Source organism: Ursus americanus, chromosome 22 (genome assembly GCF_024610735.1).
Source record: "Ursus americanus isolate L20-20 chromosome 22, mUrsAme1.1.p, whole genome shotgun sequence".
Classification (NCBI taxonomy): Eukaryota; Metazoa; Chordata; class Mammalia; order Carnivora; family Ursidae; genus Ursus; species Ursus americanus.
In genome coordinates, this window is record NC_142148.1 from 46,526,408 (window position 1) to 46,542,581 (window position 16,174).

Genomic DNA, 16,174 nt, shown 5'->3' on the forward strand with positions numbered 1-16,174 from the left:
AAGCCATGTGGTGGTGGTGGTGGTGGTGGGGAAACCTATACTAATTGACTTTAATAGAAATGTGGTTTTGCTATAGGTGATAATCCAAACCAACAATTTGAGCGTAAGTTTTAATTCTAACCTGTTCAGTTTTATCTTGCCACACCAGGGACATTTTTTGAGACCAAATGAGTGCTTGTCTCTTTAACTAAACTTGATGGTGTTCATGTTCCTTGAAATAATATTATTTCAGTGGGGAGTATGGGGCCTGGGGAACTCATGCGAAGGGTCATTTGTTCACTTGTACCAAGGTGGCCAAAAATAACCAAGCAGGATACAAACAAACATGGCTCAGAGGGTTATCTGGCATATCATTCTAGTTGAGCCCCAGAAACCACCCACTTACCTCTGCCAGTCTGTACAGGGGCCCTTACCACTGCTGGCAAAACCAGGTTTTTAACCCACCATGGTGGCTTCTATTAGGAAAGGATTCTGAGAAGAGACATCTGAATGAGCTAAACTAGAATGATCAACTTCTCAGAATACTTAGCCTGGAACAGCCTGTTCTACCATTCATTTTTTAAAATTTGCTTTGAATTATCTTTAAGTTGTTGTGAATATACTTATGGACCTGACCACTGTTCTCTGAGGGGAGGAACCGGCCGGTACTAGCCCCTGCCCCCAACCGTATCCTCCTCCTCCCCAGAACTTGAGGCCCAAGTGGCCCGCGGCTAGACCTGCCCCAGGAGCACATGTCGCCCTGTATGGACCTCTGCAGAGTGACACGAACACCCACACTGTGAACAGACTTGAGGGTCTTCAGGGTTCCTCACCCACTCCCACCTAACAGTCTTCTAGAAACCCGCCCTCCCTGCAACTGGCAGGTGACTGTGGCCTGAGGGATGCCACCAAGCTTTTCAGGGATGGCCAGAAAGGAGGACACTGTGCGAACCCAGGGACTGCACCTACAGGCTGGAACCAGGGCTTCCTCATAAACCCTCTGCTGGCAAATCCACCACAGTGCCCTGCATTTCCAAGTGATGGAGGTTCTGAGGTAGCCAAACTCATTTTGGATGGATATTCAAAGAGCCTGGTGAATATTAATGTCCACTGCCTTAAACCTTAATGGGAACAACTTCGAGGAAAGGAAGCTACTCTTGATTTGTGTAAATTTACATAGGAAAGACCCATCAAAATATTATTCATAATCTCCACTTTATTTTCTGTACAGGGTGACATAAAACATACATACTCTTTCTGCTAAGGTAGAGTGATCGTCACATGGTTAGTTTTCATAACATAGTTCCCCACCCAAGAACATGAGGGAGGAGACCCCGCAGTGCCCGACATATCACTTTGCAGGCAGGAGCCTGCTCCAGGCCACAGCTCACACTGCAGGCAGGTGGGTCGCAGGCGGCATGCTGCGCTGCCGGGTCCCCTGAAGGAAGCCACAGATGTTTGCATTTGGACATTTTAAATGCACGGTATCAGAGAAAACAATAAATACACACGCTTTGGTTACAGGGATGTCATCACACACAGTCACAACTGTGCAAAAATACTGTTTTTGAATCATTAAATAAAAAAGGAACTCACACAAGCTATAAAAATGTTGCCACAAAAAGCAAAGCTTTCCTGTAAGAAATTTTAACTGCCTTGACTATGAACTAACCCCAGATTTGCTAAAATATAAGAACCAGAACATAAATAGTCATTATATTTTATTCATAAAGAACATTCTGTAACTCCTGAAAACCTAACTCGGGCCTCTGAGTCATGTTACTACCCTATGTTAATGGGACATTTCAAAAGAAGGAAGTTTGGATAATGTTAATGGGACTTTTTCTTCTCATTTTCCTTTTATCTTCTGGCAGTTCTGTTCTAGCCATTACAATTACTTTCATTTTTTTCATGTGAAATATTAAAAACAAAAAATTCTTAACCCAGCCATTGATCCCAGTGTTTATTTCAAGACAAACAAGCAACTCTCCAACTGACATAACAAAATGGTACCAGTACTGTTTTTACAAACCACACCTCTTTCTCAGACAGGGGTCTGACAGGGACCATGATGAAAGCTAAAGGAATCCTCTTAAGAGAAATCATTCGGTTTTTACTTTAAGTGGTCAGACCAGAAGGTCCTTTTAGCAAGTGAAAACAAACCTTGCACACTAGTGATGAAACAAGCACGCTGGCAGGTTAGGATTTAAATGCTCTCCAGATGGGACAGACTTACAGCCCCATGCCTCACTTTCACAAAAGTGCATTTGGCTGGTTGTGGAACACATGAGGCATAGAAACCCACTCTCTGCTCTAATCATTTCTTCATAAGAGATTCTGACAGGAAGTGAAGAAGCACCAAATGCATTGCATTCCAAATTGTCCCATAAGCGATAGCCAGCTTTCTTTTAAGAATCCCAGACCTTTGAAGGAAGGAAAGTTCATCAGATCCCAGGGTGCAAGGTCAGAGTGTCCATGTCTTCTGGCCCATTCGGCCCGCACAGTGACATCGCTGACCTTCCTCTCCACCAGGCTATGTTGGTACAGGTGACCCCACAACTGCAGCCAGGAAATCCACAGCCACCTGAGGGACAGTCTCCACTACCAGGCCTCAGCTGGCCCTTTCCAGCTACTTTCGTGCTACTTTCTCCTTCATCTCAACCCAACCCGCTCACCATCCCCTTGCCTTCCTCCACGCTCAGCCCTTTTCATGGCCACACTCTACTTCTGCCCAAAAAAAGCCTAACCAAACCCAGTGGAGGGACATTCAAAAAGGAAAACACCCTTCAAATGCCAGTTTCCATCTGACATAACATGGGAAATTTCATGATCTGTCTTTAATGATAGCAGCATAATTTACAAAGATCCACAAGCTAGGACTAGCAAAAAAAAAAAAATGCATGTCAAACTTAAGTTTAAGCATAAAAATACACACAGAGAAGATTCAGAAAACAAGACCATGTCTAAAGCACAGTGTCAGCATGTAAGTTCATAAATCAGTAGAGCACATATTATGTAAACCAAAACGACACAACTAAATTCAAACATACAAGCCAAACAATTCCCTTTAGCCGAGAGGAAAATCAATTCTCCTCAGAAGCTGGCTGCCCTTCTTCCCCAAATGGACACATGGTAAACCTCTGTACTGTACTTAACCCCACCTAACCCATCACGTTCAATAAAAAGGTAAAATTAATGACCTGCTCTCTCCGCAGCCTTGATGAGAATTCACATTGTGGTGACACACCAGGCACCATCTCAATGTGGGCAAGTGTATGAATGTGAAAGTAAACAAAAGGGACATGCCGGTCAAATCACTTCTATGTGAATATAAAGGGTTCCACCCCAACTAAAAGTGGAAACCATCTCCAGGAAAAGGAAAAACTCTGTTTTGTATAATCTCTCGTGTGTGAAGGAGTACAAATCCATTAGACTCACCCTGACATTCTCCCACACACATCAACAAGCCCTGCCAGGAAGCTTCCTTTTCTCACAACGTTAAGTAAGTGATGCTGGCAGACCCCGGCTGTTCTGAATTTTTGCATGCATGTTAGCAAACACAACAATATAAAAAGCAAACAAACGGATCACTAGCACCATCGAAAGAATCACAACAACAACAACAACAACCATTTCTAGCAAGTGGAAGTCATAAAGCTCATTCCTAACAACCATCCTGAACTAAACATGTACACTTAGAGAATATGTCCAGGTGCGAATTTACAGAAAATGTGCAAAGCATCTATTACAATGATTAGGTTGGGTACTCCAGTCCAAGAAAAAGACATAAAAATACATGACAAAGTTACACACGGGCTATGCAAATGTCAAAATAACAGGAATAGGATTCTGAAGTAGTTCTCAGAAAACTCTGGGGGCTCTGACAAGCATGAAATAGCCCATCACACCCACAATAAGCACAGGAGCTTCCCAGCTGTCCGCTTCACGAAGACACAAACACAGGGAGCTTAAACACACAGATGGTTTGGCTCATGTGCAACAGAATTAAGCCATTAAATGGGCATCCCAAAAAGATCATGTGGCCCTAACATGAAACTAAGGAGGAGTCAGCTGCATGCCACAAAGACATAAATGTTCACTTTAGGTCCCCATCTCCTTCTCCATCCCCTTGGATGGACTTTTTGATACGAAGCAACATGGTCGTGAGCCACTGATCCAAACGAGATATTGAGTCAAATTCCTTCACCTAGTTTAAAAAAAAGAGGAACAGTGTATGGAAATACAACCAAATCGCAAAAACACAACACCCCAAGTTGTTTAAACATTTCTAGTGATAATCCTCCAACTTGCTTCACTTAAATCATTCATTCTAGTTTATAACTTTCTTCATGAAAAATGGTTTGTTTAAATCATTCATTCCAGTTTACAACTCTCTTCATGAAAAATGGTTTATTTGTCCTGTGACTATTTTGATGCAGCTAGTGACAAGTTCCTGTGCTTTTTAAACTGCTCTGTGCTAACATGTTGAGCTCCTAACCCCCTTTGTACCTGGAAGAGCATACTTAATGTGACAAAGGAAACGAGACCCTGTATAAGAAGGGAATATGGAAAATTCATGGTCTTCCAATATTCACTGAATGTGAATCAACGTACTTGCAGAGACATGACGTGTGAAAGTGCAATCCCTTTAACTCATTTCCATGAATTACCAGAGAGTGATACTTCAATAGGATGCAAAGAGTTTGGTAGCCAAAGTAAAACGGGAAAACATTCCTTTCCACTACTGCTTCAAAGCCAAGAGTAAATTAATGGAGGATACTGAGAAATCTGCTTGATTCTAAACATAAGATGGCAAATATGGGAAAACAGAAAACTAATGAGTATAAAAAAAAAAAAGTCTTCCATTTCTTTTACGCCAAGAATATAGCAAACTCTAGTGAGAGTTTTTATAGAGTTTTTATATTTTAAGCTGTATTTAAGTGATTTTACTTTATACTTATTTATGGATCAGATTATTTCCAAAGGAAAACATTAAAACAGCAAATTTTAACAGTATGTGATAGTCTCTTAAATTTGCCTCCCAGATAAATTCAGCATGGTTAATGGAATTAAGCGGTTGTAAAGGTTTGTGGGATACATAAAACATGGCCTTGGGGAAATACATCTTAGGTATATTGGAAAAATGTTCAAATAAACGTTCAGCACTCATACAATGAAAAGATGTTTCTGTAGTTTAAACTTCCAAGAATGTACTGTATCCTGAAGACGTAACTTACTGCTTCAGTGTAAGCTTCACTGTTCTGTTCTTCATGAGCTTCTAGAAGTTTCTGGTAGCATAAATATGGAAAAATTAGTTTGGTAAACTAAAAACTTCCATCTATGAATAGATACTTTAAATACAGAAACAGCCTTAGTATCACATTAACTGACATTGCCAAACACCTTACAGAATAGAGGAAATACTCAAATAGAAGCCACGAGTTACCCCAAGTCAGGGACCTAGTTTTTGTGCTAACATTTCTAGGTTGCTTGCTTTAGAACACAACGTATATGTCCTTGACTCTGCTGGCATCTGAGAACTATTCTACAAAAGCCAAAAGCAGGAGAGTGCCAGTGCTCCTCAGAGAATTAGAGTTTCACTTTAGACCCAATCCCACCTGACAAAGGCCTTTTTTCTTCTTCAAAGTTGTGATGTTACTTACTTTCAATAACTTACATTCCCTTGAATCAGTAAATGCTGGAAACATTTCCTCATATTTCTCAAGAGCAAGCTGAAAGAGAAAAGCCACGCATTAATGTCCCCCTCACTGAATCAGGAAATAAAGCCTTTCTATCTGAACATGTTATTACTTCAGTGAGATTTATCTGCAGCCTATTTAAATGTTTAAGAAGTATGCTGTTAAACTCAACATCAAAATCAACACAGGTAACCCTGTTCAATTTGAATTACCAACTTCAGTTAAGAATAAATTTCTAAACCAGTTTTTCTGAATTAGGTTGCTGTAGAGAAGACAACGTGGACCAAATCTACTTTGAAAAAACTCAGAAACCAGGTGTCTGTTTCCATCTACTACATAAAGAAGCTCTTCCTTAACACTGTCCAGATTCCACATAAATCCCAGTCAGACCTCTGCTTGAGGCTGGAAGGACGCCTTTCCTCTCAGCAGCTTTACCTCTGCTCTCCCAGACGCAAACATGCGAGGCTGCCCGTCTCTGCCTCCTGTCTCCCCAGTCCACATTCCAATGTGATTTTGGCGTTTGAAACAAAGGATGCTATTCTACTTTTATTGTCTCTCCCCTTTGCCCCCTAATTCCTTTCTTTCTTTCTTTTTTTTAATTTAAGATTTATTTATTTATTTGAGAGACAGACAGAGCATGAGCAGGAGGGGCAGAGAATCTCCAGCAGATCCCCCGCTGAGCAGGGAGCCTGAAAGAGGGCTGGATCCCAGGACCCTGAGATCACGACCTGAGCTGAAACCGAGAGTCTGATGCTTAACCAACTGTGCAACCCAGGTACCCCAGCCGCCTAATTTCTTTAAAGCAAAACTACTGAAGGGAACGCAGCTACCACTTTGGCAGCGGTTTCAAGATTACAGCTGGGATGCCCAGCGTAGTATTACTGTTATTACTATTAATGCACTCAGTTTGATCTTGCCATGACCGATATCACCCAAAGAAGCACATCATGAATAACAGAGGGACTGAGGCCTGTTCTCATGGGTAAAGTGCAGCAGAAACTGTGCGGGACTCCTTACCTTGGCATTCAGCTCATCTACTATGAAGTGACAGAGGGCAGCTTTAAAGAAGTAGTCCTTTGCACTGTACTTCAACAAAGGATTATCCATGGTGTTTGCCCCAACCTAGGCACAGAAGCAGAATTAGATTTCAAAGGTTTGCCTTCTTATAGTAGGCAACCTGATCCTCATCTGCCCTTTAGAAAATACTTGTGTATCTTACATCAGTTTAGCTATGAATATATCCTTTTAACCCAGTATCACACACTAGAAAATTTTACTAGATAAGAAACAGTATTTAATACATACAGTGCTAACCTGTTAAAAATGACCCAGAAGACTTCTATTTCCAGGAAGATGGAATAGACATTATTTTTCTCTATCCCTTCTGCTAAAAGCAACTGAAAGCCCCAGTCATTTTATAAAACCAACACAAGGAGACTGAAAAATGGAGACAAGACAGCAGACCAGCTAGGGACCTTGAGACACACAGAAAATAAAGCAGGAAGGTCTCTGGGTTTTCTTTTTCTTTCACATATCCCTGACTTGGAAAAGAAAAAGCCAGCAACCCATAAATGCCACGCTAGATGCAGCAGAGAAAAAAAGAAAGAAAGAAAAAAAAAAAAAAAAAGAATACACAGAAGTTTGTTTTCTCTAGCTGAAGGACCGAGAAAAGGGCAGCCTAGCAAGACAAAAAATTTTAGGTAATTACTGCTCTACTCCAGCCAAACACCACAGAACACTATGGCCCCATCCCTATTAACTTCAGTAAAGACCCTAGATGGAGCTGAGATGTCAATGCTTTTGAGACCGCGATTGTGGAGGAACCCCAAACCCCTGCCCAGGTGGCTTCACAAAGGCCCAGAAGGGGGTCCATGCCTTCATGCCTGCCAGCTTGTAATGGCCCACCCTCCTCCACCCCTGCTGCAAGGCAATGGAGCCAGTGTGGGAAGCCTGGGCCTTGCTTCCACCCAGGAGGAATGAGGTATCATCCTTCATCTCCCAGCAGTTATGGTCTCAGAAGAGGCCTAGTGGAGGCTTAAGACTTCTATCACCACCCAGCAGTAATGAGAACAATCCCAATGTGGTGTTGGTAGAGAGCAAGCAAGGGCGGGAATGGCCACCTCCGCCCAGCAGTGAAGGAACAGGCTCCTTCTGCTGCTAGAGCAGGGTCACAGAAAACCAGCGGAAAGAGAAGGTTTATTTATTTATTTTAAGGAGAGAGAAAGAGAGCATGAGCAGGAGGGGCAGGAGGAGAGGGAGAGAGAATCTCAAGTAGACTCTGGGCTGAGTGCAGAGCCTGACACAAGATTTGAACTCATGATCATAAGATCATGACCTGAGCCAAAACCAAGAGTTGGACCCTTAACTGACTGAGCCACCTAGGCACCCCTGAGAGAAGGTTTAAGTATGATCCAGTCCAGTTGTCACAGTAACTCACAACACTAGGAAAGGAAATCTTAAAGTGAATGAAAAACAACAACAAACAGATGACAGCTCTGAGGTGACAGAAATGTTAAGATTACACAACAAATATTTTAAAGGACCTCAAAAAAATGCTTCAACAGGCAATTTACAAAAATGTTTAAAACTAAAGAAAAAACAGAAAGCATCAACAAAGAAAAATTTCCAGCAAAAAAACCCCCATAAGATCTAAAGAAGAAACAAATGGAAATTTCAGAACTGAAAAGCAAAATAACTACATAAAAAGTGGATGGGCTCAACAGCAGAACAAACAGGAGAGGAAACAATCAGTGAATTGATTTCAGGAACTATTCAGTCAGAATAAAAGAGAGCAGATGACAGACTGAAAAAAACAAATGAACAGAGCATCTGGGACCTGTATAAAATAAGGCCTAACACTCAGGTTGTCTAAGTCCTGGTAGGAGAGGATAGCGAGAAGGGCTGAAAAAGTACTTGAAGAAATAATGGCTGAAAACTTCCTAAATTTGGCAAGAAACATAAACCTACAGAGTATTCAAGAAATTTAGTGAAAAGCAAACAGGATGAAAACAAAGACACCCAAGCCAAGCAGCATAAACTTCCGAAAAAATGAAGCTAAGGAAAAAACTTTAAATGTGGCCAGAAAAAAACAATACCTTACCTACAGGAGAAAAGTAACTTGAATGAAAGCAGATTTCTCATCAGAAACCACGGAGGCCCTATGTGGCACATTTTTCTTTAAGAAAAGAATTATCAACCCAGAACTATATACCCTGGGAAGACATGCTTCAGGAATGAAGGGGAAATCATAACATTCCCAGAAGAAGGAACACAGAGAATCTGTTACCAGTAAAACCTGCCCTAAAAGCATGGCAAAGGGATGTTCTCTAAATGCAAAGCAAACAATGAAAGATGTAATCTTGGAACATCAGATGAAAAAAAGAACACAATAAGCAAAATATGTGTAAACACAATAGACTTTTCTTCTCCTCTTGAGTTTTCTAAATTATGTTGGAAGATTGAAATTAAAATTATATAATTGACTGAGGTGGCTCTCAAAATACAAAAACAATTTATACTGAATGGGTAGGACAAAGGGACAGAAAGTAAGAACTCTATATTTCACTGGAAATGGTAACACCATCAGCTTGTGATAAATCAGGTACCTGTTACACCTAGAGCAACTACTAAAAACGGCTAGTCAAAGACATTTACTCAAAAATACTACAGATAATCAAGCAACCCACTATAAGGTAGGAAAAAGAAAACAGGAAAACAAAACAAAAAAAAACCCAGAGCATAAACAGAAAACAATAAATAAAATGGCAGACTTAAGCCCTAATATATCAATAATTACATTAAATGTGAACGCTCTAAATACACCAATTAAAAGACAGAGTTTGGGAGAATAGATTAAAAAGCATGACACAACTATATGCTGTCCATAAGAAACTCACTTCTATTACAGTAATAAAGGCAGGTTCAAAGAAAAAGAATGGGAAAAGATATATTATATAAATATTAATCAAAAGGAAGCAGAAGAGGCTATATTAATGTCAGGTAAAGTAGACTTCAGAACCAGGGACAGAGGGGGACATTACATAATGATAAAAGTGTCAACTCACCAAAAAGACATCGTAATCCTAAACATGTATGCAGCAAACAACAGAGCTGCAAAATATGTGAAGCAAAGACTGATAGTAATGAAAGAAGAGAGACAAATCCACAATCACGGTCAGAGACTACAACACTCCACCCTCAGCAATGGATAGAGATAGAAAGTCATCAAGTATACAGAACTCAACAATGCCATAAACCAAGAAGATCTAATCAACACTACAGAACATGTTACCAAGCAACAGCAGACCCACAGAACAAATGTAAAGTCAGACCATATTCTGGGCCATAAAACTTTAACAAATTTATAGGAATTGAAATCACAGAATGTATTCTCCAGCCACAATGGAATCAAACCAGAAATCAACAACAGAAAGATAAAGAGGAAAATCTCCAAACACTTGGTAATTAAGCAAAACACATCTAAATAATCCACAGATATCAATACATACAACAAAATAAATAAAACAATGTAACAGAATTGTGAGACATAGTGAAAGCAGTGTTTAAAAGGGAACTTATAGCACTAAATATGCATACGCAACAAAGAGGAAAATCAATAAGCTCAGTCCTATCTCAACTCCCTAAAAAGAGAAGGGTAAAATAAATCTAAAGAAAGTAGAAGAATGAAATAATAACATTAGAAATCAATGAAACTGAAAACAGAAATACAGAGAAATCATTGAATTCTACCAATTGTTTAAGTAATTGTAAACCCTATCAAATTCCAGCTGGGGACAAACTGATCCTAAAATTCATATGGAGATGACAAGGCCCCAGAATAGCCAAACAATTTTGGGGGGGAAAAAAGATCAAAGTTGGAGAACTAAAAGTTCCTGATTTCAAAACAAAGCTACCTAATCAAAACAATGTAATACTGGCATACAGACAGACATGTAAGACCAATGGGACAGAATAGATGGTCAAACAGAATATCAGTCAAATAATTTCCAATGAGGGGGCCAAGACCATTTAATGGCAAAGGGACAGTGTGTTCAACAAAAAGTGCTGGGAAAACTGCATATCCACAAGCAAAAGAATGAAGTTGGGTCCTTACCTAACACTATATATAAAAATTAACTCAAGATGAATCAAAGACCTAAACCTAAGAGCTCTAACTATAAAACTCCTAGGATTTCATCAAAGCTAAAAACTACACGTCACAGAAAATCAACAACAGAGCAACGCACAGAATAGGAGAAAATATGTGCAAATCACATATCCAATAAGGGATTAACATCTAAAATATGAATTAAAATATAAATAAAATATGAATATCTAAAATAAGAATTTTCTAAATTCTTAGAAATAAGAATTCCTAAATGCAATACTAAAAACCAAACAACCCACTTCAAAAATGAGCAAAGCAATCGAACCAACATTTTTCCAGTGAAGGTATAAAATGGCTAACAAGCACACAGGGTCTCAACATCACCAACCATGGGGTAATGGAGGTAAAAACACAACGAATCACTTCATACTCATTAGGGTAACTATTACCAAAAAACCGGAAAGTACTGGTAAGGATGTGGAGCAACTGGAATCCTGGCACATCACTGGTGGGAATGTAAAATGGTGCAGGCACTGTGGAAGAGTCTGGCGGTTCCTCAAAAAGTTAAAAACAGACCTGCCACATAAACTAGCAATCCCAATCTTAGGTATATAACCAAGACAATGGCAAGCCTCCCCTCACAAAAACACGAACACAAGTGTTCAGAGCAGCATATTTCATAAGAGTTCAAAAGTGAAGAAAACTCAAATGATAAACATTCACTGATAAACAGGTAAACAAACTGTGGCATATTACTCAGCTATGAAAAGAAAGGAAGTATCATTATATGCTAAAACAAAGGTGAACCTTGAGAAAACTATGCTACGTGAAAGGAGTCAGTCACAAAAGGCCACCTATCCTAGAAGGCCTAGAATAAACAAATCCACTGAGACAGAAACTAGATACTGGTTTCCAGAGACTGGAAGGAAAGAGGTGAAGGGAGAGAAGGAGGAGGAAGGGAGAATGCAGTGTCTCCCCATGGTGAATAATGAAAATGTCTTGGAATTAGGTGCTGGTGATGGTTACACAAGTCTGTGAATATATTAAAACCCACTGACTTGTATTCTTTACCAGGATAAATTATATGATGTATGAATTATATCTCAATAAAAAGCAAAATTAAATAAAATGTATAATTAAAAAAGAACAAGATACAGTGATTTCTATCTACTGGAAGTTGGTGAGACTGCAGCAGCCTCACCTGCTCGTAGATCTCGATGGCTTTCTGGTACTGCTCCAGCTGGGCGGCATACGCTGCCACTTTCAGCAGACACTTGTTAGCTGAACTGTAATCAAGAACCAGAGCAGAGCGAATAACAATTCAACAGAAAAAATTAAAAGGCATCCCAGTACACCTTCATTTGGTATGCCCGATATGCTCACAGAGTACAGTAAAGGTTTGTCTTTTATTGCACATAATAAAACCCATTTAATTATATTAAGAAAAACAGCACTTGCCTGTTGGATTCTTCCCCTTTGTAATAATCAGCCGATTGTTCATAATGCGCAATAGCCTGAAAAACACACATGTATTTTATTCAAACTACTTCTCTGAAGAGCTACATTTAAGAATTACATTCGCATAGGTATTATTCCTATAGATAAACCTATTTCAACAGCACACCTTTCACAACTTGGCCTCCTTTATTTGGGGAAGACAAGAAAGCATGTACATCCAGAAGCCTGGTGGCAGAATACTCACCATCCATCAAAATCTCTTCTTCCCTTCCCCTGAAGCAAACACCTGGCTACACCATTTCCCCAGCCCCCAGTGCAATTCCAGGCAGCTGTAACCTGCTTTTTCAACAGAATGTAGAGGCATGCTGTAGGCTTCTACCAGGCTTGGCCTGTCCATCTAACTGTGCAACTTTCTCCAGGCCTCTTCCCTTCCCAGGAGCTAGAATGCCAATGACCAAGTCTGGAGTGACAGTGGAAGCCACAAACTGAAGATGGCTGAACTACTGCCTGGTTCCTAAATAACTACAAAGGGCAGAATGTACTTCAACCACCATGTACCCACCGCTGCCAAACCCAGAACAGCTACACTGGATGGTTATTTTAGAGGCATATAAAGCCCTATTGCATTTTAGATCTATTGCTTGCTACAGCAGCACAGACTTTCCTCATCAACACCTAAAGTTCATCTAGAATAAGGGTGTTGTGTTGCCTTCAGTCTAAAATGTGTGGTGCTGAATTAACAGTCAAGTGGAGAGGAAACAAGCTGCAGGCTGGAAAGCTAGAAGCCCTTGTCCTGTTGTAGCATATGATTTGGTGAAATCAAGCATACAACAACTCAGAAGACAGAACACATCCCTATTGGAGCCAGAAACTCCAAGGGAAGAAGCTCTATGGAAAGAGACAGACGAAGGTGTATAATGCTGTTTTCAGCAAAGTTTTGTAAGAGAGAAGAACTCTGGAAAGAATTAGCTTGTTTGTAGGTAATTATAAAGGGAATAGACAAAGTCCAGTGACAGGGCCTCGAAACTGGAAAGGCCAATTGCCTCTATATCCCGAACAGCAAACGTAACCCTGAACAACATTTTAAACTAGGGGTCTGACAAACTTTTCTGTAACAGCCCAGATTATAAATATTTAGGCTTTGCGAGCCATATGATCTGCTTCAGCAACTTAGTTCTCCTGCAGGGCCACAAAATTGGTGTGTCTATGTTCCAAAAACTTTACTTATAGACAATGAAATGTCAACTTCACATGATTTTTATGTGTCATGAATTGCTTTTTTCCCCAACAGTGATTAAAAACGCAAAACCTTAATTTGTGGGTGTATATAAACAGGTGGTGGATCTATAGACCTCTGCCTTAAATCTCAAGGTTTTCCCAGTAAATCCTAAAGAGGAAGCTAGCATTATGCAAACATAAGACTACAGGTGCTCCCTTCCCACTAAGCCCATAGCTTCAAGGAAGTCCCACCTAATGACTTAAGAGAGAGGCACAAAGACAAAACAACAAACAAAACAGGCTAGGGAACTATGTTAAAGCTTTGGCTATGGTTTCTGAGAGCTGAATGGAAACAGACAGACCTGGCCATAAAGCCTCAGCCCCCACTTTCTGCAGGTACTAGTGCAATGACCAAGACCAATAATGACTTGGTTTACAAAATCTGTTTACCTCTAAGGCTTCAGGCTGAAGGGGCCACAGCCAACATTAGCCATGTCTAATAGGGACTGCAGAGCACCACTGAGTGTGTGAAAAACTGACATTTCTGCGTCTATTTTATTTTTTAAGATTTTATTTATCTATTCGATAGAGAACACACGTAGGCAGAGCAGCAGACAGAGGGACAGGCAGAGGGAAAGGAGAAGCAGGCTCCCCGCTGAGCAGAGAGCTCGATGTGAGGCTCGATCCCAGCACCCTTGGATCATGACCCAAGCCAAAGGCAGATGCCTAACCAACTGAGCCACCCAGGTGTCCCAACATTTCTGGGTTTAAATAATTATGTTTTGGGTCTTTTTGGTCAGCCTACCCTAACTAATATGCTCCCTAAACAAATTTTCTGAGTATTATTTACAACGGGGCAAAACTGGAAACAAGGTTAAGGTGCTAAACATAATAGCCTACAGTGCTAAGATTAAGAATAATGACACAGCGACTGGGTGGCTCAGTCGGGTTAAGTGTCCAACTCTTGATATCAGCTCAGGTCTTAATCTCAGGGTTGTGAGTTCAAGCCCTGTGTTGGGCTCCACACTGGGTGTGGAGCCTCCTTAAAAAAAAAAAGATACTGAAAGAGATAATCAATATGGAAATTTCTTCATGAAATATTAAATTAACAAATAGCCATGAAAGAACAGATACACTGTGGCCTTCATTTTAGAAACACATAAACACATACAAAAAACATCTCAGATAGATTCCTCTGGAGCATTTGTCAGACTGTCACATACACATACCTGTGGGATGATCTGATCAATGTATGTATTCTCCTACCAAAATGTAAATTCTGTGAGGGCAGGCTTCATGAAAGTTTTGCTCACCATTATGTCGCTGAGCGTAGCATAATGTCTATCATACAGTAGGTGCTCAAAAAATAGATGCTAAGTGAATGAAGGCAAGCTGCATTTCAAATGATGGTCCCCTATTAAACTACTGCCAATATCTTAATCTTGAATGCCCACAAAAGTTTTTCAGTGAATTCCTAATAAATCAAAAATAATCTTTTTTGAACACTCCCCAAGCTCTAAAGTATTTGGCACTCTTTTCCATCATAATAAATGGGCTAAAGTATGAGAAACATGACCAAATCACCAGTTAAGAGTATCAGATTACATAACCTCCTGGGGGTAGGGTGGAAAGTGTCACTACTTACCTTGCTAGTTCTCATAACACCAGAACTCAATGGGTAGTGTTGGGTTGAACTGTATGTAACCGCTGTTTTGGGAGTAAAAATAAATGGCCAAATGTGGACAATCTGGTTTGACCTATTTAATAGTTCTTGAATAATGATACTGGTTCATCAAAATGTTATAACTGTAAACTGGCTAGATTTATCATAGTAAAAAAGAAAACTAAAGCTTGGCTTTTAATAATGCTAGTTAAACCAATAATCAAAATTTTATGATATTCCCAAGTTTTGACAGAGGCTGCAGTTGAAAGGAAAGCTTATCTAGTGGCTTAATAGAGAAGTTCCAGAGAAAAGAGGCTGTCACAGGTCATCTTTGGATGTTCACACCTGGTTTAGAATTTTAACATGTAGTGAAATTTACCAGGCACAAGTAGACCCTTCCACATTAGAAATCTGCTTGCTGTTTCTTACAATTTCAAAGACCGCGATAAATGTCAAAAGTAGAACATAGCCACCAATAACAACAGCACACATAACAATAAACCAGACAAAAAACCAGCTCGTTATCTTGTTATTTAAGTAGCCCACCATAGGGATTGCAATAATACTTCTTCTTCGGGAATCTGGTAAGTGTCACGATGCTGGAAAATACACGAATCCTGAAATGAGAGACAAGACCCTCTAGGACTGCAGTCCTCATCAGTGTCTCAAAGCAAATGTAATTTCCAAGTCTCAAGAAGAGTCCACTTTGTAGGTGGACTTAGATATTCTTCAGATGGGATCAATTCTTTTAGAACATATACCCCCAGATAGGACCTAATATGAACTTGCCACAGACATACTACATGATATCAAACAGTACTAAATCATGTTCTTGAGGGTCTGAAAGAGAAACGGATCACAGTTCCTCTGGGTCATTTAAAAGCCCATTTAGGGGCACCTGAGTGGCCCAGCTATTTAAGCATCCAGCTTGTGATTTTGGCTCAGGTCATGATCTCATGGGTCATGGGATAGGACTGAGCCCTGAGTCAGGCTCTGTACTCAGTGGGGAGTCTGCTTGAAGATTCTGTCCCTCTCCCTCTGCCCCTCCCC

At 40.2% G+C, this 16,174-nt stretch overlaps 1 protein-coding gene across 2 annotated transcripts in view; it reads right to left on the bottom strand.

Annotated features, from left to right (window-relative positions):
- Window positions 1–1,175: 1,175 nt before the first annotated feature.
- The window catches only part of NAPB (NSF attachment protein beta), a 41,421-nt gene continuing 26,422 nt past the window's right edge, over window positions 1,176–16,174 (bottom strand). For both annotated transcript variants that reach the window (XM_045776778.2, XM_087853781.1), the window contains 6 exons: window positions 12,244–12,299; window positions 11,987–12,071; window positions 6,696–6,800; window positions 5,643–5,711; window positions 5,217–5,267; window positions 1,176–4,186 (listed from right to left, as the gene is read on the bottom strand). In XM_045776778.2, the coding sequence (XP_045632734.1) occupies window positions 4,076–4,186; window positions 5,217–5,267; window positions 5,643–5,711; window positions 6,696–6,800; window positions 11,987–12,071; window positions 12,244–12,299 (477 nt within the window). In that variant the 3' untranslated portion in view covers window positions 1,176–4,075. The remainder of the gene's footprint in view (window positions 4,187–5,216; window positions 5,268–5,642; window positions 5,712–6,695; window positions 6,801–11,986; window positions 12,072–12,243; window positions 12,300–16,174) is intronic.